The 25,756-nt window shown below is 33.9% G+C and overlaps 3 protein-coding genes across 5 annotated transcripts in view; 1 reads left to right on the forward strand and 2 right to left on the reverse strand.

The window, feature by feature from the left end:
* Positions 1-256: 256 nt before the first annotated feature.
* GABA-B-R1 (gamma-aminobutyric acid type B receptor subunit 1) lies at positions 257-10,761 on the reverse strand. Of its 3 annotated transcripts, XM_029308573.2 has the most exons (13): positions 10,100-10,760; positions 9,825-9,931; positions 7,635-7,733; positions 7,358-7,492; positions 7,075-7,245; positions 5,747-6,245; positions 5,519-5,646; positions 5,136-5,428; positions 4,758-5,001; positions 4,209-4,452; positions 3,729-4,123; positions 3,401-3,557; positions 257-1,219 (listed from the first exon to the last, which is right to left on the reverse strand). In XM_029308573.2, the coding sequence occupies exons 1-13, from the start codon at positions 10,167-10,169 to the stop codon at positions 1,176-1,178; spliced, it is 2,586 nt and encodes an 861-aa protein (XP_029164406.2). In that variant the 5' UTR covers positions 10,170-10,760; the 3' UTR covers positions 257-1,175. The 3 variants fall into 3 exon arrangements, with proteins under 3 accessions (XP_029164406.2, XP_029164407.2, XP_029164404.2); XM_029308574.2 differs by having other exon boundaries at positions 257-3,557; positions 4,209-4,416; positions 10,100-10,761; XM_029308571.2 differs by having other exon boundaries at positions 257-3,557; positions 10,100-10,761.
* Positions 10,762-11,088: 327 nt separating this feature from the next.
* LOC114935675 (Mediator complex subunit 22) lies at positions 11,089-12,348 on the forward strand. The gene is made up of 2 exons (XM_029308576.2): positions 11,089-11,329; positions 11,819-12,348. The coding sequence occupies exons 1-2, from the start codon at positions 11,227-11,229 to the stop codon at positions 12,136-12,138; spliced, it is 423 nt and encodes a 140-aa protein (XP_029164409.1). The 5' UTR covers positions 11,089-11,226; the 3' UTR covers positions 12,139-12,348.
* A 59-nt stretch (positions 12,349-12,407) lies between these two features.
* bif (protein phosphatase 1-binding protein bifocal) overlaps positions 12,408-25,756 on the reverse strand; it is a 47,886-nt gene continuing 34,537 nt past the window's right edge. The window contains 2 exon segments of the mRNA XM_029308570.2: positions 12,408-14,830; positions 15,143-15,320. Of these exon segments, the coding sequence (XP_029164403.2) occupies positions 14,619-14,830; positions 15,143-15,320 (390 nt within the window). The 3' untranslated portion in view covers positions 12,408-14,618.

Consider the following 25,756-nt stretch of genomic DNA (forward strand, 5'->3'; position numbering starts at 1 on the left):
ATATTCACGCGCGCTAATTAATCACGTTTAATCGAATGAATAATAAATATATATGCATCACAAAGTGTATATCGATGTAAATTCTGAGATATATAATTTTCTTTCTCTCCTTGTTAAGAGTTCCTTTATTAAAATCTCAATTCTAAAAACAACGTAGAGATATACGAATAACGTTCGCGTTACACACGATTCGCGTCGCATTTTTTTAAGTGTAATAAATCATTTCACAGGGTTCAATAATAGATAAAACCTTCGATATTTTTATAACGGATTTTTATAATTCAAAAACTTAAAAATAAATATCTCTCCATAATATCTAACGTACATATATGTGATACTTTCGTTCAACAGTTCGATAGGACTATCGTATATGTAATAATAATTACGTAATAATGCTAGACTTATTGAAAGCGCCGTTTTGCGCGGCAGTTGATCAAATGAGTAACAGTAAAAAATACTGTATACAGGATATATAAGGAGAATAGGATAGGAAAGGGGGAGGAAAAGGAGGGGAGGGCGCGTGGGATGAAATACAGAGTAACAAGAAATTAATATACATTCCATTAACAAACTTCTTCTACAATACACGGAATTTATACGGGATGTACGACTGATATTTTTTTTACGACGCTTATTAGTTTCCTTTCTCTCGATTTTTCTCTTTGTCCTCTAAGGCGCAGTCGAATCGCGTATTTATATACCGTATCGAAACATATAAAACAATTCCACACGCGCTATAAACTAACTTACACTTTAAATACGTGACAATCGTTTTTTTTTTCATTCATCGTCGCGCGAAATCACATCTCGCGCGTTTCTCGCTTTTCTTTGGCGGTTTTTATTCTCTTCCTTTCTTTCTATCCGAGAGATTTATTTTCCATATATAATATATAATTATAATCATAATATAATTATAATATAATTATGTAGTTATATTATAATTAGAATTCCCAAGTATAGCAAACTGACATCGTTGAACGTCAACATGACGTACGTTTGCAACCTGAGTTATAATTATATAATATATAATTATAATATATATATATATATATATATATATATATATATAATAATATATAATTCGCATATTGACCGTGCACGTAGATTTAATACTAGTTTTAGAAGAGAGTTTTGTCGCAAGCGTAGCGCTCGTTTGCGTGTGTATTGCTTTGGCATCATAGTCGGTGCAGTTCGTACATTTCGGCGACGTGCTGCGTGCCTGAAAAACAGAAAGTCAAATACCATAAATCTCTCTCTTTTCCCCGTCTCTTTCGAACAAATTCTTTCTCTTTTCATAGACACCATTTGTCCGTAAATGATTTGGAAGTCGAGAATATTTTGTACACGTATACGCATTGTTTTCAGCCTAAGTAAGGGGATGAAACATATATAATCTCACACGATAAACGATTTTTCAAACAATTTTAACAAACACGCATCCAGCGAGAGACAGACTTATAATAAATTGAACAATAATAACGTGTAAGGTTTTACCTCATCAAGACTCCCAAATTATAAACGAACAACGTAAGATTCGTAAGCATTTAAATCTCGTTAGCATAAATATAACTTCGCGTTTAGGATATTAGAATTATTAATATCGATTGGGACCGAATTACAAATTGGGTTTTTTTGACAGATTAGTTCATTTTTAAATTTGGGAGTGCGCTTCATGAGGTTCACAATTTGATACGGTATTTGATTTACTGTATACAGTTAACACACTTTTCTAACGAGATTTAACTGCATTATAACATATAATAATTGTAAAGATTATTTTAGGCCTAACTTAAATATTTAAGTATTTTAAATATATATGTGCTCTGCAACAAATAATAAAAGCATATTATAAACATCATCCTGAGAGCCAGTCAAGTTCAATTTTTAATTATAGCCGCAGTATTTATACCGGGTTAATGATCAATTTGTCTTTATTCCAATTAATGCATGTTTATCGTAATTATATATATTGTGCGTTCTAAATTTTTTTAATTTCTTTTTTATTATCTTGTTTCGAATTGAAAAGAAAAATGACTTTATTTTCTTTTTCTGCTTTTTATTTAGAATTAATATGATGATTCACGTTCAGATACGAAAAAAATTTATCATTCAAACACGTTTCATTTTTATCTCTTGTATAATTCTTATTATATTATTAAATTTTTACAAAATATCTAGATATATTTCTAACCGAAAATTATAATAAAAAGCTTCATTCAGTATATTTTTTTTCTGAACGTATATTTTCTTTCTTTCGATAAAAAGTTAAAAGTTAAGATATAAAATACTCAAAAGCTCTGTCCCTGAAAACGTTATTCCATGGGATAACTTGGTCCATAGGGTAAGATTGTATGACGCTAAGAATATGGTTGAATACTTTCTCACAGTGCTAAAAAATGCACCTGATAAACTCTCACAAACATTCAATATATATGTGTATATATCTATCTATAAAACAGTTAATTTTTAAACGGGAAAAACGGACTATATATAAATATAACATATAATTATAGAAAAAAGAACACATTCATTGTATGTGTGTCTGTGTATCATCCAAAAGATAGGGCCAGCTTTTACATAGGCCTGATTTTCTTTCGATTGCATTTCTCGTATTTAAATATATACGCGCGAAATTACTAATTTGTTTATTAGACGAAAGAGTCACTAAGTTATCGTATCAACGACACTTATTGTGTATTTTAACATTTAAAGAAGTTACGCTAACAACTATAAAACTATAATGTACGTTCTTACAAAAGCGATGTACTATACGAGATTATTTACCGAAAAATATCTACCGAATATTATCTACCGAAAAAATTCTCTAAACAATTAGAACTAACATTTATGACACTAACATTTCCTTCGTTATCATTTCGTTATTGTATTAATACAGATTACTTTTTGTCGTTCACTTTTGTGTAACCGTATCAATAAAGACAAGACAATACAATAATTTATTGTGCGCTGAAATTGCGTAAAAAAAAGACGTGCTCTCCTGTCGGTTTTTGTTTCATATTTCATTGTGCAAATATAGTCGATGTTTCATCGTCACGTTGTAATACACTGTTCATTTTTGCAACGAGACATTGTCCCATGAGTGCATTATGAAAAAACGGAAAAGTACGTACCCATCGATACTTACGACAAATAATAAATTGGAAATACGTTCGATCACAAAATTTTTAAAAGCGAAGCGTAAACGATAATCATCGAGAGCTTGAAGTGAAAAGAACTTTAGGTCCCAAATGTATATCGCGCGGTCGCGCGAAAAGACGTCCGGTAAAGATGACAGCATGATTTTACTCGTATTTGCGGAGAGATTATAAGTACGTCTCTGAAAACTCAACATCAGAAGCGGAAGCGCGAGAGGATTTTGTACAAATGGAAATACCCCCACCGATAGCACTGTCCGACGTCCCCTCGCCGGTCGGATAATCGGTAACGATAAAGGATTGCTTCGGTTGACCTTGTCTGCAACGACTCGTCGTTCCGGTTCCCTTCAAGGCATCGCGCTCCGCCAGTTTCTGCTTGATGACTTGGATCTTTTCCTCCTTCTAAATTATACAGACAAAAATAAACATCTCATATATATATATATATGTATATATATTGTATACATGTAATAATTATTAATGTAAATCAATTATAATTATAAATTATAATTATAATTATTCGATTAATTATAATTAGTCGAAAAAAATCGTCGACATGTGGCGGATTCTTACCGAAGCGATGAGCTTCTGAAGCTCATCGTTTTCGTTGAGTAGTTTTTGATACTTCTCCTCCTCCTCCTTGGACACCGCGCCGTCCGGGTTGTATCTCGACTCGGACTTGTCTCTGGGATGCCTAATCACCTCGATCACCTTCGGCACAAAGATGAGCGCCATGCTGAGGAAGCAACAAAAGATAGTGGCCAACGCTGAGAAGGCGTAACTCGCGTCCTGTTGGCTAGAGATGACCATTACCACGGGTACCGTTATTAGACACAGAACTACGATATTATATATCGACATGCCCACGTATCTGGAATCGTTGATCAGTTTGATTTTGAGGCTTCTCGTCTCGTAAGATAGAAAGAGCCCGAAAGCTAGGACAATGCCCTTGTAGCCGTAGATCAAGCCTGGAAGAATATTTTGATATTTACATATCCGACACACGCGTTCTTCATCTTCGTCTTCTCGTCAAAGTAGGATATATTTGCTTACCGAGCCACAAGCTGTTGTTATCGCTCTCACAATGTTCCAATTCGGGCTTGATCATTGCATCCTCGTCTCCATAAGGAGGCAGCTCCAGCGAAAAGGTTTCGATTCTTCTACGCAACGGATCAACCATCTGCCAAGTGACAAGGAGGATGATATCCACCGACAGCAATCCGCTCAGCATAATGTACAGCTTCCACGGCTCAATCTTCTTCTGTATAGACGAAACTTTTTGTTTAGCCGTCAATGACTAAAAGGAATCGAGAATAGGTTAAAGATGCGGGACATACAGATGCGGGAACAGCAAACCATGCAGGATGGTTCCATCTTCGTGAAAAAACTAAAAATCAGTCTCATTACTAATGAGGAAAACTAAGAGGAAAAGCGGTACGATTGTACGAGTTCTATGAAAAGGGAATATTAAAAAGCGCGGAATGTTCAAATTTCTTTTTCAATATGTTGCAATATATTGCATTGCAATATAAAGATCCTTTCGTACCACTTTGCCGATTGAGAGACTCGACTACTACTATTCGCGACTAGTTTATCACTTACTTTTCCCTGATCGGCTTTGGCCTTTGTAGAGAGTCGATGGACTCTCCAAACTTTACTAAACATAGCGCCGAACGCAAGAGTGAAGCCGACCGACATCGTCCACGCTCTAGCTTGACAGATTATCAAAAACTGCCACGGTGTCACGAACCTACCGTCGATCCCTATGCACAACACGGCCAAGAAGCAGCCTATTATTCCCAGAAGCATTATCGTGTTGGCGGTAGGATGAGACGAATATATAACTCTGAAAAGTAGACATTGCATCTATCGATTGTAGACTGTGTGGTCGATCCGCAGTATACGTCGAATAACGTATTAACGAATGCGGAACACGATGAAGTATACACACATATATATATAGTAGAGTATGGTATATACCTTCGGTGTCTATTATAGACGTTAAATACGATCAATCCGATGGCTATCACGATACCGAGCGCCGCCAAGGTCGCCATACTTATAAATAAGGGCAGTGACACCGTTCTCAAAACGGTTCTTATTATCGTTCTGTCTTGCGGCACCTTCCCACCGATCCATCGCTCCAGATTTCGCCATGTCAGATTGTCACTTTGCGTATCGTAATATCCTAACTTAACGTACTTTCCATCGATCACTTGCTCGATCTGCGTCAGAGCGATCCTGTCGCCCTGCGAGCTGAACGCCACGACTCCCTGCGTAAAAAAAAGATTGAAATTGAAAAATCGCGCTGTTGTATCGGATAAAAGGAGCAATTTTCAAACCAATAAAATACGTTTACGTACGGAAACACCGAGAAATTGGGTCGAGTTCACCGCCGCATATATCTCATCGGCAATCTCTTTGTTACTGTATGTAAAGTTCTTCAAGCTCTTTCCCATCTTGTTTAGTCTCTCCATGGTTCTATTAAACGCTGACAGTAGTAGACGGGCGAGAAGAAGAGAAAAGAAACGATAAAGCAATTGTTGCGAGCATCGTGTGGATTTGCTTAAAATTCATATCCGAGAACTCACCTAACGCGACGGACCAGACCGCGTCGTAGGCGAGAGGCGCCTCTTGATATCCTTCAGGATATCGATTCTTGTCTATTTCGTAACCGTCGTCCTGCAACAGTTTGTTCAATCTCTTTCGGAAGTCCTCGGCCGTCATGCCGCTGATTGTCGTGTCGTTATTTTGATTCCACATGAGCGCCTCGGTGGTCAGGTGTCCCTCGGCTGCCTGTCGCATCTGCTCCTTCGTGCAGGTGATACCCTCTTTCTCCAGATTGATCTCGAACCAGTCGTCCTCGTACCAGCCGATGAAGAACCACACGTAGGTCTTGCCGTACAGTTTCTGATGATAGAGCTCGCAGAGTACGCGCCTTGCGGCCACCACATAGAACAATCCGACGATTACTCGTGCATCCTGACGTCGTAGATTCTTCACCGCGTCCGTTGGATCCGATAAGAAGCTTTGACGAGTGACTATCTCTATCCCAGCTTCTTTACACCGAGATTCTAGATCTTCGACCGTCTGCGATAAGTCAAATTCGTGTTCGTTTTTATCTTCTACGAATAGCAACTCTTCTCGTAAAACATTAATTTGCATTTGCGATCAACTTTTAGTATCAAAAAATAGATAAAGTGTGTGTTTTATATATGTATATCTAATTACTAGATTTTTTGTATTTACATCATGTAAAAAAATTATAAAAAGCAATGAAATAAAATTAAAAAATATTCCATCATAAAAGTTTGTTACAAAGCTTGAAATTTTTAATTTAAATTGAAGTTTAAATTTTATTTATTTTGAGAAATATATGGGATGTATCTTTGTTATATACAGGGTGTCCCAGAACTGGCGGAAAAGTTTTCAATGCCAGATTCCTGGTATCATTTGGAGACGATTTTTCCTTAGTGAAAATGTTGAAGGAGGCCATCATTTTTAGCATGTTCCCAATTTTTGTTATTATGTATCTTTATGACTAAGCCTTATATTAAAATTCTATTAAAGCAAACTCTACCTAAAATTAACTGAAGAATGTAGTTCTGTTAATATTTAATTTCCACAAGGCTTAGTTTCCAAGAAAGCCTTTATTTTCAACTGCTTATAATTCGAAAATTATTGGTGTCTCGACATTTTCGCTGAGGAAAAATCGTCTCTGAATGATACCAAGAATCTGCCATTAAAAACTTTTCCGCCAGTTCTGAGACATCCTGTATATAGGCATACACTATGTATTTGTTTAGATAAAGGTTTAATCGAGGGGATCTACTAATATACAGTAATTTAAGTACTCGAAATAAGTGATAAATTGGCGTTACTAATGATAAATTTCCATAACGGACGTATCAATTCTTACTGATATGAACACTTCTTCGGCTTGCTGTAATATCGCCACCCGTGACCAGCCAAACTTTTGCAGCAATTTAATTCTCGTCGGGTTGTGCACCGTGGCGGAAGGATGAGTCCTGAAGAGAGTCGGGAATCGATTTCGGTCGGACAACGCTGGCGACGAAGCACCGTAACAGAGCTAAGAGAAAAGACGTATTTTTTTCATTTCTATTTGTTATGTGGATGTCGAATAAAATTTGGCAAAATTGGAAAAATCCTCGAAAATCAAATAAAATAAAATAGACACTCACCACCACTAAATTCCACATCTTGGCTGCCTCGGCGACCGTGGTGCAGACCGTGCTGCAACCGGCTAACAGCATTAATTTATAGGGTGGAAAGTACAGTAAGTTGTACATCACGGATGCGCCGAGACCGGGTTCGCACTGGAAGCGAGATGCAATAAATTACGGCGGTAATTTCATTTGCGCCAGCCGGTGCAAAAGGAAGAGGGGAAAGGTTTCGGGAAGGGAAAGGGGGATATAATCCACCATTATAATGTCATTAAACGCATCTTCGTGAATTTACCTCGCTATCGTTGGAATGAAGGTGCAGTCTATATCCGTGTAACAAGTTCTTTTCGCGATTAACGTCCTCTAAGGCCAAACGCGCAGCTGGCATGCAAGCCTGTTGAATAAATGATAATGCAATTCAGCATGATTAACTTCCTAATTTGATGAACAAATTTACATGCAGGGTCAAAAGCGGTGCCGTTCGATAAATATACATTATTTGCGGGTTACAAGTTCCAAGGAGCACTATTTCTTCGTTTCAAATGGCACAATCAAGGAATCAATATTTACAACAATTATATATATGTATATAAAAGAAATTAGATTTTATTACGCAAACGATCCAAAAGATATCTGTAAAATTAAAAATACATCTTTTAGACATATTTTGATATCTGCTTTGAATAAATGATAGGCTCATCATAGTTTATTAAATTTCTTCGTGCGTGCTTGTAGAAATTATGTATTATATATCATCATGAAATGGTAACAGAAATAAATAATAAACCTTTCTGAATCAATTTTTCAAGAGCTGAAATAATTCATTATTTAATTTATATAATATAATTTTTTCATTGTACATGTATTGTAGATCAATTTTTACTGTGATTTTTATAATTCTACACTATTTATTATATACATAACACTATAAATAATATGAAAATGTGATTATTATTATAAAGTATTTCAATTTATATTTTATTTAAATATTTTATTTTTAATGTTTAGATATCTAGCCAAATCTTTTCAATACATTTATTTCACGTTTATTTAATAAAAGCGTTGCCAATAATTTTATAAAATTTTCTGTTTTATCTGTTTTTGCATATTTTATGTATTTATGTTACTAGCTGATAAGATAAGATACAGGTCACAGGCCAAAAGAAAGCAATAGAAGATGTTCTCATGTTACTGATTCTCAAATAATAATAATTCAGAAAAAATATATACGTATAACTTTATATATAAAACTAAAGATTTCGCTTTTTATTCTCTGCAAAATTCTCTGATATCTCAAAAAATATTTTGTACATTGGACTTTGCGCTCTAAAACGCAAAGAGAAAAATATTAACAAAATCAATCAATTTAACTGATCGCAACAAACTTATTTACGTCCAAAATCTTTCCAGAGTGGGAAGTTTGAAAGTTTGCCTTACAAAGTTTGCCCGGGAATTTATTCGTTCTATCAATGCCACAGGATATCGAACGCTTCGAGAGAAGTAGAAGATAAAAGATAAGCGAAATCAAGAAAGTCAACAAGTCACATATTCTTCCTTGTAAATATTTCATTTGTAGAATGGAAGTTTGAACAACGAAAAACATTAATGTACACGATTTGAATTTCTGAAAAAATACTATTGCGAAATGATGGCAATAAATAAAGTAGTTACCCCGAGTGTCAAATTTCGGAACATGAAACAAATTATTAATACGACCGTCAATTTTTCATGATATCACATCACATACACACATTGATTATCTAACGTTAAATATTTTGTTTCTATTTCAACAGAGTGTATTAATCAACTAAGATTAAATTACGGCTCTGTAATATTAAACTCTGTATTATTTAACTTCGACCCTACTTTCATAAAAGAGAGACAATCGTCGTAATTTAATGGACGTTCGCAGGATATTTTTCAGGGAGAGAGCATGATTAAATTTATTTTCATTTCTTATTTTGTTTTTTCGTAATTTTTTTAAATTTAATTTTTTTGTTATTTTATTTTCATTTTTTATATTAAATATGCAAATAAATTCCAGTAGTGTTTATTCAAAAGGAGGACAAATGTTAATTTTCTTTTTTTACTAATGAACACCTGCAGGATTTTTTCCAGAAGGGCTTGCTTATTTTTATTATTTGTTGCTTCCTTAATTTTTTTAAATTTAATTTTTTTATATAAAATATGAAAATAAATTCTAGTTTATTCAAAAGGAGAACAAATGCTTAATTTTTTTACTGATTCCAAGAGAGGGCAAATGCCCTCTCTCGCCCCCTCCCTGCGGACGGTCATGCATGTATTTTCGCATTTCCTTGACCTAAAAACTTTAGACGCAGTGTTGAAAAAAAAAAAAAAAAAAAAAAAAAAAATGAAATATTTCCAGACAATCAAGTTCGAGCAACATTACATATCACTCATGAGATATTTGCGTTTTCGCGGGCTTTTGAGATATAAAAGAAGGATTTGAAATAGCCTGACTCACCTGGCCGCCCTGCCAGCCGCCCTCGCCGGCGATGGGGAAGATCCCGCCGATGTGCAGGACGTTCTCCTCCTCTTCTTCGGGCGGTAGAGACGCCTCGGTCCAGAGCGCTGCCATTAAAATCACAATTAAGCCCAACAACATCGCCAAGCATTGCCGAAGAGAGCCGCTCGCCATTCCGCCAGCAGCGTCTTTGCTCTCGCTAAAATCTTACGTTCCTCTCTCTCTCTCGCTCGCTCTCTCTCTCGCTCTCTCTTTCTTTCTCTCCTACGACATACCGGGTGTAGTGGGACACGTAGTGGCAAAATCGGTGGTAGGTAATGACGTCGAGAAAGCGCTCACTGCCATCGTCGAATTGACCTCGTCGTCCGATTAATCGAACCCTATCTTTCTACCTGTCTCTCTTTCTCTCTTTCTTTTGGGCTTCGCGACAAACGTCACAAACTCTTCCTCGTCCTTACTCCACTTCTCGAAGAATTAAGATTCCACGATGTCAATCTCCTATTTTCCTCGAAATCCTCGATTCAAGGATCCTCCACGTTGCCCGATCGCTTTCCGTGGTGCTCTCTCTCTCTCTCTCTCCACCTGCGAGCCTTCTTCGTCGTATCTCCAAGGTCGTAATCGACGAGGAATTAGAAACTATCACCCCTGCTCGTGTCACGTCTCGCGTGCAACTGGATCGCGTCCGGGGAAGAGATATATATTCGCGGGAGAATGAGCGTCGACCGACTTCTTGACCTCTCCGTTCGTTCCGGCCGCGGTGACGGATGACAGATGACAGCTGACAGCTGACAGCTCGCGCGAAAGTGCGGAATCTACGCTCTGCCTTCCCGCGCGACTCTCGCGTGGCCGGGATTTTCGCGTGCAAGCGGACAATTCAGCGACGAGCGCGCTTCGCGGGCGTATTCATATTGATTCCCAACCCTGGAAGACCTTGCGAGTGGGGCTGGTTAGGGTTGGATGAGTGGGGGATGACGACTCCGCGAAAACGACGCTGAAAATCAATATTTGCGCGGGCAATTCGAGAACTATAAAAATAAATATTTTTTTTTCTTTCATTTCTTTTCAAAGATTTTTTTTCCAAATTTCGTGTTCGAAAAGTAAGATATATATTTCGGATAATTAATTTAAGGTTTCTTTACCTTTACCTTTATAGAGAAAGAGAAAGAGAGAGCGAGAGAAAAAGAGAGAAAGAGAACTGCGATCGATCAATCGAGGCTTCGATGAAGGGTAAAAATGAGACGTCAAAGTATTGTGAATACTTACGTCAGATTTGCGCAAGTGGTGGAAGGTGGAACTTCATCAGCTGATTCTCCCAAAATGGCCGACGCGTCTGTGTGTGAAATCTTGTGACGTGATATATGAATAGTATTCTATGTTATTTTAGTTGTCTTCCTCGCAAAAAATGGCCACGCAACGTGCGCTTCCGCAGAGTAAAGAAGCTTTATTGAAATCTTACACGACAAGATTGAAAGACGATGTGAAGTCGATGCTAGAAAATTTCGAAGGTACCTTAACCTATATTCTAACCTGTATTTCTCGTGTTTCTAATCTGAATTTTAATTTGATTGTTATATTCTTTGATTTATTCTGTCAATTTAATGTAAAATGTCTTTCCCAACACTACAGATTTGTTTTACAAATTAAAATTATTTTGTAAAAATGTTTATACACACATTTGTCTTCTCTCTTTATTCGACTCTTGTTTTCGCTTTCAAAAATCTTTGTACTTTGATCATTTCAATTATCTTTAGTTAAAAGTTAAGAAAATTCTTACTTAAGTTCAAAGTTTGAATTTTTATATTTATTTTTGATTATTTCCAATTAGTGGATGTAACAAATAAGTGAAAAATCTTGGAATGTTGAGAATGTTTTGAGGTCAAAATGTTCAATCAATATTAAATGATAAATAACATGTAAATATATATCATGAATGAAATAGAGTAATTATTCTTATTCGTCTTAATAATTTTAATCCTTTTTTTTGTTATTTTCAGAAATAATTAAACTGGCGAAAGGAGAAAATGAATCACAATTATCTCGGATGACACAATGCGAACAGGATACATATGAAATGCAAGTCAGAGCGGCCAATATAGTGCGAGCTGGCGAATCATTAATGAAACTGGTCTCCGATATAAAGCAGTATTTAATCCTGAATGATTTCCCCTCTGTAAATGATGCCATAATACAAAATGGCAAGTTATTTAGGACTAAACAAGTGGAGTGTGATCAAAAATTGGCATCTCTGAGGGATGACATGGCTGCGGATTTGTATGATTTAGAAGAGGAATATTACACTTCGATATACAAATAACATTAGTTTAAAATTTTACAATGAGACTGTGTTATAACTTGAATCATGATTTAAGATGTGATTTATCAACTTGTACAGATGGAACGATTAATGTCTAACTCTTATGAATTTAGACTTATATACATCGATGTATGCATGAATGCATGTTAAAGCATTAATGATGCCATGTGTATACTATATATTTAAATAAATAAGATTAATTTTCTATAACATGTTCCTGTATCCTCTTAATATTGCGGAGAGTTGTAAACAAAGTCCCGAATGAGGAGTAAGGAGTAATTGTCTTTTTTTATTACTTTGATATTTAGTAACACACAGACAGTACATCACACGATACTTTTACATGGTATAAGTATATTTAAAAAGGTAGTAATATATATTTATAGAGAGAGAAATGTACATATTCAAGCTTCTCTCAATAATTAATAGTCACCTCACAATTGTTTCTGCTTATTATTGTTTACTCGAAAGATGGTATCTTGTGATACTGTACAATGGTAATTTACAAAACTGTTACACAGCTCTCTCCTGTATTGGAGCAAGGAGATTACAACGGATTAATGAATAATTGACAAATCTGAAAATGAAAAGTACTTATACATACACGATTTGAATTTGGAATGTTGCGCAAATGCAATCTTTTCATTTCCTCGCTGTGTTCTCATGTATTACAACAATGAGATATACAAAGAATATCGATGACTTACTACATATATCTGACAAAAAATTGGGAATAATGTTTTATACTAAGAAAAATTAACAAAAATATCACAATATAAGATACCACGCTGTGACACAAGAACAGGTCTTTTGAACAATGCAATACATTGCAAAAAAATTTGACGAATTTATACAGCATCTAAATAAAGAGTAAATATATTTGAAATTTTAACAAAACGCGACAGTAGTTTTACTTCATACAACTTCATAATATTTAATACATATTTGTAATAAATTATTTTCTTATCGAATTTTTTCGCTTGAATTCGTTCATTGTCCAAGTCATAAAATTATAATCATATTAACTACATATATTGCTACAATCGTACATTTTTAAATAACTACACGAAAATTTAACACCTATGATTCAAAACAATGTTTTCAAATATTTGTAGTAATGCATCTGAGACGCTGCAATAGATAATAGAAAAAAGTTAACACAAAAAGAAAAACGAAGATAATACAAGAAAGCTAATCTTAAAGCAATATTATTTTCTTTGTCTTTCGAATTTTTGACTTAACTTATCTCAGATGGCTTTTTAGATTCGCATAACAATTTAGTATATACAAAATTTAATCGCTTAAAAATAACAATTAATATTAAACTGTCTTTCTCTTTTATGCTTCCTATGCTGGAGAAAGCTATTAGTTTCATGTATTATATATACTTGAAAAATAAATGCAACCTTAAAATGTGAAAAACACATATGCTGTAATGGCTTAACTTATTTGCAAGGCATACTTATAGTATGATTTGCTATATATTCGGTACAAATGACAATGTGTTTTGAAATTTACAATTCTTACAGTTTTGCCGAACTCTGAAACACTTATTGTACATATACATTATTAAATATACTAAGTAGACTTACGTTCTACTTTGGCAAAAACGTTTACAAATCTAAACTCGAAATGTTTCTCTTGAACTTCTTTTCCCTCTCATTGAATCTCTGAGACATGCAATCGTTCGTCTCTTTTTCTACAAAAACTCGCATAAAACCCTGGCCTTTTACTGGCAGCTTGAACATTCACAGCTTAACATTAAAGTAATCTCAAAAAAGTTACAAAACTCTCGATTTCTCCATTAATTCTTTTTTTTTTTATCATATATAGTATGCCAGAAAGATAATATGCTCTCTTTCTTATTTTTTTTTCTCTACACAACAAAGTATCAGTATCACTGAGCTTTTCCTTCCGAATGTTACTATAAAAGAGACAGCGCTCGTGTTTCTTGGCAGTTTCGATGATTCATTGTCTAGGAAAAGTCCATTCATTTGATATAGCATAAATACAAAGTAAATGCATATACTTGGAATGATACTGTTAGTTCTTTCTTAATCTAAATAAACTCGACTTTTTCAATATATATCTTTTTCGAGGCGTTCGTGAACGGAGATCGCATTTTTGATTTTCTTCGTAATCGAAGAAAAAAAGTTCATCTGCAGCTTAATTGCAAATATATGTACTTAAACTCATTTGTGGTCCAGCATATTCGTCCGATCACAAACGCGACGTCTAACTCGTTTTCTACAAAAAATTTTCTTTATATAATTGTGTGAGCATTCGTCATAAATCTTTTTATTATAAACTTCGATATAACATTGATGTTTGAGTTTGCGGTTTCTCGCGATTTCGTCGACGCTAGAAAAAAAGAGGAAATACTTTTCAAGTCTTATAAGTTTCTTTCATTCTATTGCTGCGGGGGACGTTGAGCTGTTAATGGAGTAAAGCTTGCAGTTTGCATTTCTTCCATTATCTCTTCAATAAAGAAGATCCCCGGTCGTTTCCGAACCCCACGCGCCTGCGTCCTGAGCCGGTCTCAAGTATTCCACATCGCTAGCATTTTCAGTGTTCCCGGTTGCTGCTGTTGGCGAAGAAACTATCATCGGTGCCGCTCTGGTGATACCCAGCTCGAAACCTTCCGACGTCAGATCCACTTTACTGGGTGTGTAACTGGCTAATCCACTGCTACCTGCAAACAATTAAATGTTTAGCCTCTGTTTCTATCCTTTCTATCAATTATTATCAAAAAGATTGTACGTTTTTTCTGAAATACTGCAGATATAATAATATATAATATAATATATAAGATAATTATAGTATATAATATAAATATATAATATAATTAGAATATAATTAATTAAAATGTATGAATCAGATAAAATATATCTGAAAAATGATATCTGATTTAGCTCGCCTTTTAATCGTTTATTACATTACGTATCGCAATAATAGCAAAACTGTCTTGCCAAGTCTGGCAAACGAGACTCGCGTTTGATTTTACCGAGAAGAGACGGCATACTTGTCGTCGTCGAGGAGGTTTTGTTGTTGCTCGTCGTAGACTGATGCTCGATGGAACCGGAAGTTTCTCCATCCACACTACTGGTCTCTCCTTCGAGGATCGATGCTTCGCTAGGATACTCGAAGGTGCGAGTCGCGGTGTCGTCGAACTGTATTCGATGCTGAAATTACAACGATTCAATTAAGATAGAGCCAAGTATAACCATATATATATATAATATATAAAACAATAATTCGCAAATATATTCTAATGATGATCACAGCGGGTGAATTAATTGAACGGCGACGTGTGGCGTGAAAAATTGCCTTGCAAATATGTAAACACATGTTGAAGGTAGCCCTGGCTTGATTTACACCTTTAGCGGAACAGTTATTCGCGGAAAAATCTTGCAAGGCGTCTGCCTCCCGGAGTAATAAGCGTTGCTGCTTGGTACAAATGAGATGCGAGGAGAACAAACAACGGCAAGCGCATGTAATGTAGCCTCCGTATAACAGTAACCGGTCACACTCGCTGCTTTTTCGATTGCGAGCGGTGAGCGGAGACGACGACCACCCGTCGTCGACGTCGTCGTCGTCGGCTTCGTCGTGTACGTGTACGCGAATTATTACCGGAGAAAGCGCTTTTTTTTCTTATACATACATTGTTGATTAAACGCCAGTCATTTTAATATGCAACGAGAGTTGCGGGAGATGATACCTTTCGCGTGGTTTGATTAAGTACTTTCATCTCTCTTACAATTTTATATATCCTACTTCTCTTGCGATAAATAATATTTATAGAAAGCTTAGAACTCTCTCTCTCTCTCTCTCTCTTTTTATGTGAAAAATATGCAATTTGTAATTAATAGTTTTTATGAAAAGTGTCGATCATTCTAAAGTAAAAAAAATTTTAATTGTAATATATTATATAAAATAAAAATTATTTAACATCTAAATGCACCTGGCTCGTTTCTTATTAATTTTTGAATTTACACGAATCTAATAATCATAAAATTATGTCCTATTTATAAAGATTACATATTTAATATATAATCTAAATAAATACGATTTTTAACTTAATATATAATTTAAAATAAATTTAATATATATTAAAGATTATATATTTTACAATTCTCTAGACTCGAATAAATTATCAATTCTATACACTTCAAGGTACACCGAGTTAAAATTTTTTTAAACCGAAGTGGAGAAAATATTATACCACGTGCTGTACGATCATCTTGTATCGTGCGTGTATTAGAAACAGAATAAATTTCAAACGCAATTTGACGTGGAACAAAGTTTTGTTCTACGAATCTGTGAACCTTCGCGACTACGTTGGTCTAGCAATAACAGTACCGGCGATTATTTCAACTAGGGGTTAACTGCTCGCTTCGTATAATTATATGTATATATACACCGTTCTTTCTTCCCGTCTCTTCGGCGTCGTGAGATCATTCTTAAACAAAAATCAAATCGGCAGGATTCATCTCGAACGTGTAGCAGTACATTTTCTTCAGGGGAACGTGATCCTGTACTCTCAATCGCGAGCTCGTGACTTAAGATCTGCGGATTAAATCGTCATGTGTCGTCTTCTATCGCGAGTGGTCAACAAAAGAGAGATTGCAAAACAAATAAAAAATAAATAAATAAATAAATAAATAAAAAAACGCTTTCTAAAGCAACGTCCCACTTTTCCGGAGGAACTTCTTCTCGCACTCTTGACGCAAATTACAATTAGCATTTTCTCACTGAGCGAGCGAATGCGACAATCGTGAATCGTTCCGGCTAGCTGGTTAAGTGGCATTAACAGCAAAATTTATACGCACAGGAACGACGCGGGACTTTCCACAGTCATCTTCCAAAGTTCAACGAATTTAAATACGCGACACTTTACTATTTCAATTCGATTCGCCTTGAGATTCTTCATCGATCATAAATATAGACTTATCGGAGAGCTTGAAAATAATAATTCATCATGCCGTTTATACACTTGAAAATTGATAATCAAAGTGGAAAGTTCAGGAAATATCTACGATAATCGAATTATTTTTTTTCAATATATATATATATATATATATATATATATATATATATTGTATATCATTGTTTAATCTTAACCGATAAGATATTTTAATTAATTAATTAATTATCGCTCTCGATTTTACGATGAAATCGAATGTTGGGGATTTCAATAGATTGCAATTACGCAACTCACCGTTGCGTATTTTGCAATTACATGGTTTATTGTTGTGTATTTTTATAATTATGTGATTCATTATTTCGCATTTGGTTCTAATTCATCGGAAATATTCTTGAATCTAATTATCTCGATATTTTACATTGAAAGCAAAAGTAGATTTTCATATCAGCTATTGTGTTATAAGTTAGTAATGAGTAAGATGAAGATATCCTGAATATCTTCTTATATCTTATTATATAATAATTCATTATATAAAGATTATTAAAATAATAAGAATATTGGAAAAGATAGTCTTTGGAGCAAATATAAAATATATATAAAAATGTTAAACATATAATTATATTTTTCAAATATTATTAACTCTCTCTTCACATGAAGAAAATCTCTAATATATTAAATAAATTTTGCTAATAAAAGTAAAATATTTAAGACAAAAATATATAAATAATAACAATTCAAGTTTTCTAGTCAAAACAATAACTATTTTAAACTATATATTAATTAAAATTCCGTGTGTAATAATTTATATCTTTTCAATTGATTGCTGTTATTTGACAGACGATCTAATGCACATCTAATGAATAAGACGAGAACTATCGCTCCCGTATACTTAATATACTTTCATCTATCGACAATATCGTCATAATTTTCTATCAACATAAAATCCACCCAGGGCGGCATCATTATAGCTCGTTTTCTCTTTTAATTTACGATCGAAGGTGCATATTTATTCGTCGTGAAAGACGCCCGGGAATATTAAAACAAAGACGCATTGCGAGAGACTTTCTTCTCTCGCATTAGCGAGATTAGGGAATAATATAGTGTTATCGCTGAACGTGATGGTGATTTATTAAAAGTGGATATATATGAAAATATAAAATCCCCGACGTGCGTTAGCATAACGAGTGCAAGAAGAGCAAACACGCGTAAAATTCGCACCCCAAACTGTTCCGGAAGATGCATACAAACCAAAGGCGTGCATTCATTGGTCCTCGCGATATTGATTTTTTTTTTACGAAGAACACCCTGTGGACTGTTGCCGATCGATGAAGGGGTATACTTTCGTTAGCAGCCGCACAAAGTGACCATATTTTGCCCTTTCGCTGACACGCGTAATTTTAGAGAAACATTCTTCATTTTTTTATTGCAATTTTTGATTTGCTTCTTCTATCTATTTATTAACACACAATCAACTACGAAATGTAATAGATAAAAAAGATTTTTTTATTTATGTAAGAGAATTGCTCTATTATCTATTTTCCAGAATATGCAATTACAGAAATTCATTTTTTATTGCCATTTTTGATCGCAAGACTTCGCTTCTTACGTCATTTATTAACACGGACAATGAAACAAGAAATGTTTCTGAGTTAGAAAAAAATGAATAGATAAAAAAAGAATTTTTTTTTAAATAGGAGAATGTTGCTCTATTAATGCATGATTTATTTTCTAGGATATACAACAATTACAGAAAAAATAATTATCTGCTGACCAAATAATATAATAAATAATTGCACATTAAAAAAAAAAAACAAGAAATAATAATTATAATATTTTTACATATGTATATACTGATGTTCGATGTAGATTTCTTGCGCAGATTTCGAAGATTAAAATCGCATGCGATATGGATGGAGAATTCTATAGAATCGGAAGGTGAATTCTATGCGAGGAAAATATCAGGATGACCTTTGAAACAGAAGGATACAGAATTCTTGCAACACGGAGCTATGCGATATACATATATATATCGTTCTTCCTGAAACACGAAGGCTGCTTGCAGAAGAGATAACGTAAAAGCACCAGGGAATTTATAGTCTCACGGCTTGGACAGTCTCCTGGTTAGGGTCCACGTGCTCGAGAATCCGAGTGCTGCGGTATCTCTCCGAGTTTTCCACGACGGTAGTAAATGAAATGTGCGCATAAAGGTCACGTTACGCGGCAAAAACTGGACGCAGACGCATCCGTTATGTCCTAATAAGATACCGGAGTATGCGCGAGCAAATCCCTTACGCACTTGCGTGCACGCGTTTCTGATGCAATTAAAGCCGCAGCGGCAGATTGCTCGATCAAGTCGGGTCGAGCGCTTTCGAGAAATGCCAGGTGAACCACCTGCTAGAATAGACGTAGCTGGAATGGATAAAGCGCATTCCGCGCTTTCTTTCTCACTTACAGATTTTATATCTTTTCTTATATCGACAATGTTTATCTTGAAGATACTAGGATCATTCATTGGACCGTCTCGCCGATAAATTGAGCCATTTTTTTCTTATCGAAATTATTCCATTTGTAAAATTAAATCATATATGTATGTATCGGAAATAAAAAAATATTTAAATATTGGTTGAATTATATTGCAAAGTGTGCGAGTATCGCATATTGATTATAAGATAACAGCCTTCTATATATATATAGTCATCGAGATAGGCCCTTCGACTTAATTACTTGATAGCGAACAAGGCTACTAAAATTTATAGCCAGTTTACAGACAATAATTAATCGATGTTCATAACTTGGAGGTCGTAATTACGCGCTACAATACTTAAGACGCGAAAATATATGGTAAGAGAACACTATTTTAAAATTAAATTTATTGTCCAAAGTTGCAATAAAAAAAACTAAAAAAATTCTCTGTGTTATAATTTACAATTTATAATTTATATGTGCTAGGGAATTTGCAAGAATCACGAATACACAATATAGGAAAATTTGTGTTAAAAACGGTCCCCATTAAAATTTTTATGTTAAATATTCAACACATTCAGGTGTTAATTTAACATATAGCTGTTGTGTTAATTGAACTTAAATGTTACATTATTAAAAGAACTGAAAGTAAAAATAACAATATGTGCATTTATATATGTTTAATTTTACAAAATAAATACGTTCTGTTTTATTAGTGACAAGATTTATCTGTTAAAATCTGCAGAAAAAATGTTAATTTTTTATTTTATAATATAAATAGAGATGATAAAATCTAAAATTAACATATTTTTTAGTCAATTTTTACATTAAAACTATGTTAATTTTACATCAAATTTATTTTAAATTACTTAAAGTTTTGCATTTATTTTGTGTAAGATATTAACACAACTATTGTCTCCATTTAACATATCCATATTATAAAAAGTTCAGTTTCCAAAAATTTCTAAATATTAATTTGTCGCATTAACATCGCGTTTGGCTCTTAGTCGAGATGAAGATGGAGTTTTTTAAAAAATAGGAGAGCTGACTGACAAATATTCTTATTAATATCCATATTATGTTAAATGAACACAAAAATTTCTGTGGACAGTTTGGAATATCTGTTAAATTTAACACAAATTTTTCAATTGTGCATTACTCGATCGCTTCATTAAGTATTGCCAGCACACTCTGACGATCAAAAGATCCGATAAGCAATGTCGCGAATCGCATAACATATTCGTAAGAGGCCACACGTTTCAACACCTCGTTTTTACGTGACGCGAATGCGAATTCAATCTATATTGAAACACGTAGTAGATATAGATACCGGCTATATATGTTAATCGTCGCCAATTTAAGTGCTCGAGCAACGATCAGAATGTTTGCCGGACAAGGTGAATTACTATGGATCCCGTTATTTGCGCTGCTGCGCCGAGATGATTACGCGCGTGTCTTATGCGTGTTTACGCACTCGCTTAATTTGCAAAATGACCTAGCCAACGCATAAACGCGTCGTGTAAAAGGGAAGCTTTTCCGCTCGGAAGCTTTCACCGATCAAGCGAACGCCGACTCGAGGAAAGCGGAATTTATTTTAACCGCGGATTTACCGATTTCTCTCCAAAGTTATTCAAAAAATTTTGCAGAAATGTCAATACGTTAAGGTATTTATATATAAAATCGAATACATATGTAAAAACATTTTTCAAATAATTTTTGTGTAATGTTTTGCGAGATTGTCTTAATTCCGCAAAAAATAAATCGCACAAAATTCAACCGATTCGCTCCTTGTGGAACAATCAACGCGTCCCGCAATATGATGATAAAAATGATTGTTTAAGGGAAGTTTTCACCGATCAAGCAAATATTTTTATATCGAGATTCGAGGAAAGCGGAACTTATTTTGACCGCGGATTTACCGATTTCTTTCTAAAATTAGTCAAAAAATTTTATAGAAATGTCAATATGTTAATTTATGTACACAAAGAGAATTTTTTCTTGGAATTTACTCTGAAAATTATGATAATCGTATGGGACAGTATGGTATTGGAAGAGTTTTATAAGAGTTTCTCTGATTAAGTATTTACCACAATAGAAAATATTAATATCTATCACAATATATAAGATATAAAATATGTTCGGTTAATTTTACTATGTACATATTAATATTTTTATTGTGGTAAATATTATTCAGAGAAACTCTTATAAAATTCTTCCAATACCGTATATTGTCCCACGATTACTATATGATTCTCAGGATAAATTCTAAGAGAAAATTCTCTGTGTATAAAATCAAATATTTATACGTGTAGAAATTTTTTAAAATGATTTTTGTGTAATATTTGCGAGATTGTGTTAATTGCGCAAAAAAATAAAGAAGTTGTAAAAAATTCAATCGATTCGCTCCTTGTGGAACAATCAACGCAATGTTACGATAAAAATTATTGTTTAAACACGCAAGCTTAATTCCTTTCCAAGGGCGCAAAACTAGACCGTTGGTATTCAAAACAACTTATGATCGGTTACGACCAATTTGTAAATACATACTCAACGTGGCTTGAATTTCACTGACTCGGTAAAAACTCGGATAACACGATCGCGAATACGATTACCAAAAATTTGCGATTAAATTAATGCAACGTCATCAAAAGTCCTGACTAAATTAACGTAGTGTTTATCAAATGTATAATAATGTGACGTAATTATTATTATTGTGTGAAATAAAGACTTTCGAATAAAAATATATATGTATAAGATAATACGCATTATTTGACGTACAAACATTACAATTTTTTGGAAGAGAAACAAGTACGATTTTTTATATTGTTATATCCGAGAGAAAAACGCAATTCCGAGATAATAAAAGACATAATTGATTTTTTAGATAAATGAAAAATATAAATTATATTATAATTATATATATAACACAATAGTATTAATAATTGTGTACTAATATTGTGAAAGATAATATTTGTACTCTCTTTATAAACTATTTTGTTTCGAAAGCGAGTATTTCTTTTATCATTCTCCTTAATAATGACTTTAAAAAAATTCAATTCAATCTGCAATGTGTAAATATTTGGCACATTAAATGTCAGGTGAAATATGATAGGAGTGATCGAAACGTGGACCTCACATGTTGGAGGGATATAATTCCCTAAATAACCTTGCCTTTTGCTAGATTTATATCTCATTCTGTATAAGAAAAATTTCGTGAAGAATTTCCTATCTACTTCATCCACAGCAATTTCGAAAGATTTATTATGTAATATTAAAATTACCTTCTGCCTTTCCTTAAATATATACAAATAAATTATTAAATCCTTCGAAGGAACATCACTCAACTGTATCTTATATATCATTAATATGTTTCTTCATCTTGACATCTTACATGTCCTCTTATATACACAAAATTGCATTTGCAATTGCGTTGTTTTAATCTCTTTGTATAAATATATCGAGAATAAAATACTCCGCTTTCGAAGTCCTACCAAGAGTCGATCAAAAAATCTGCGATCAATTATTGACAAAAAAATCGCACAGTGATTTCAAGATTTCTCGACCCGACGTAAATCCATCAGTCGGTTTCCCGCGAAATATTTGACGGGAATTTTTCATTATTTAACTTCGGTGTGTAAGTTATGAGACGTTCCGTCTTGAATTGAATGGGAAAAGAGCTAACTCTGAAGGGTGTCAGTCGGTCGGATATTCGGTGTCACTCGGTATAAGAGTCGAGGAAAGCAGAATGTTGATGCGTGTGCGTTTACACGCAACCCCGCTGGCAATGTATGCATTATCGAATATTACGAATAGCGCAATATTAGTCATTATTTAACAGTCATGCACTAAGCATCTAGCCGGAAGGTAATAATAGTCTTCATTGTAACACATCGGTACAAGGCGCGAGATTATGATTTGTTTCGCGAGACTCCAGGCGAGGATTAGAATATATAGCTTGTGCAAAGTAAGGTGGATTTCTGACGCTTTAAATCGTGTGAAAGAAAGATGCAGCCGAGTATTTGGATCCTAATTTATCCGAATTTTAAATTATTTTCAATTAAAAAATTAAAAAGAAAAAGATGCTTAATAAAATCAAGAGATAAATCTATGTGGGATTAAAGTATCTTTTAATTCAAAAATTCGTATTATTTTTGCACGATTAAATAGATAATTTTTAATAAATAAAAAAATCAGTATGTTGAGTAAAATTCTAAATAAAAAAAAATAAATAAAAAATGTTTTAAAATAAAAGATCTAGAAGAAACTCTCAGTTGCAGTACACACTTTGTATATTCCAAATTTTCATCAAGCAATAATAAAAACAACACTCTCGCGTCGTTGGAAAGTATTATCTAATGCACATGGAATATTATATAAACCACGGAGGGGACATATAAATGCTATTAGATAGCACCGGCATAACATATGACATAATATCCGCATATACTTCAGCCCTCTTGCAATTAACTATTAGCAGACACGAGCGAGCTTGTGTTGCGTGTCTGGTGTCACGCGCGTGAAGTCGCGGAACGTCCGTAAATTACGCATGTCGCGAACCTCTTTTTATTACCGCGATCCCGACTATTGTCTAGCGTATGTCTAAGCTTCAGATATGCGGGTACACGTCTGTTGATAAATGTACGACTACAAGGTTTACACGGAAAAAGACACCTAGACCGTAGGTTGTTTACATAGTGTGGGACGGAAGGAAATAATCGTTAGCGATTCTTGAATGAATGAATGAATGAAGGAATGAATACACCATGTTGATATTATAAGGGAGATATCAAGTTGAAAATAATTTTGCAATTTATCGCGTTCGTTCTCGATGTGAATATACATATGTAAATCTTTTAAGTGTGAAAGCAGCGTGACGTGCAACGAACGTAAATATCGTTTACATTTTTTAATTGAGAGTATTTAAGTAAAATTATAATAAAAATTATTAATGTATTTTTTTAATGGATTTTTTATGAGAATTGAAAAATCGAGCGTCAATCAATTTTTTCACATTAACAGAAAATAGAAAAACTTTTGTAACGTAAATTAATAAGATTATCAATTCGTTTCATTACGTGTTATTCTAATTTAACAATTTACAAGTTCATTATGCAGATATAGTATATACCTTTCTCTTTCCACGAACGCTTATGACCATATTTAAAAATATTCAAGTAAAATTACGATAAAAATGATTAATGTATTTTTTAAAATGGATTTCGCATGAGAATTTAAAAAAACGAGCGTCAATGAATATTTTCACATCATCATATCGTTTGTGTAACAAAAAATAGAAACTTTTGTAACGTAAATTAATATAAGATTATCAATTCGTCCCATTACGTGTTATCCTAATTTAACAATTTACAAGTTCATTATGCAGATATAGTAAGTATACCTTTCTCTTTTCACGAGAGCTTATGACCATATTTTCGCAAGAAACATTCCAGCTGGTCCGATAGAGAGGCACTTGGGGGAAAATGCTTAAGCGTATAATAAACGGACGCTTTTTTATACGCGGTCACGATAGCGTGAGAGAAGTTGCAGTCGGATTACTCCCGCGCCTTGCATAATGCACTTTGCATTAAACTCTCCTCAGGACTCTCGCGAGGAAAGGAGGTTCCAGTCACTCGATAAGCTTATCGTGCGGCCTTGCAGGACACCTCGAGCGATCTCCGCACGCTCTCTTCCGTCCCGATTTTCCATCGCGGTCATTGGGTATCCAGCAGACTCGATGAAAATAATTCCCTGACTTTTTCAGATTTCCCGAGACCAGAAATTCATTTTTTCCCCGATTTTTTAGTATTATTTTTCCAAAATATAATTTGCAGCATATATCTATATGATAAATCAATTAAATGTTAAATCATGAAATAATTTCCTGATTTTTTCAGATTTCCCGAGACCAGAAATTCATTTTTTCCCCGACTTTTTTTCAGTATTATTTTTCCAAATATACAATACAATTTGCAGCATATATCTATATGATAAATCAATTAAATGTTAAATCATAAAATTCTTGAGATATTTTTCTCAACAATGAAAAGGTTCGAAAGTTCAAACAAAAATTTTAATCAATTATACAATCTGCATTATGTACGATAATCGAAACAAACATGTTACTATAATAAACTATTTAAATAATCACCTTTTTTATTTATATTATATCCATTTTTTTAGTTTTGTCTCTATCAAACACATTGAAATAAAATAACACGACGATGAAAATAT

This window comes from Nylanderia fulva, unplaced genomic scaffold (genome assembly GCF_048542155.1).
Source record: "Nylanderia fulva isolate GAGA-0341 unplaced genomic scaffold, ASM4854215v1 Scaffold18, whole genome shotgun sequence".
NCBI classification, from domain to species: Eukaryota; Metazoa; Arthropoda; class Insecta; order Hymenoptera; family Formicidae; genus Nylanderia; species Nylanderia fulva.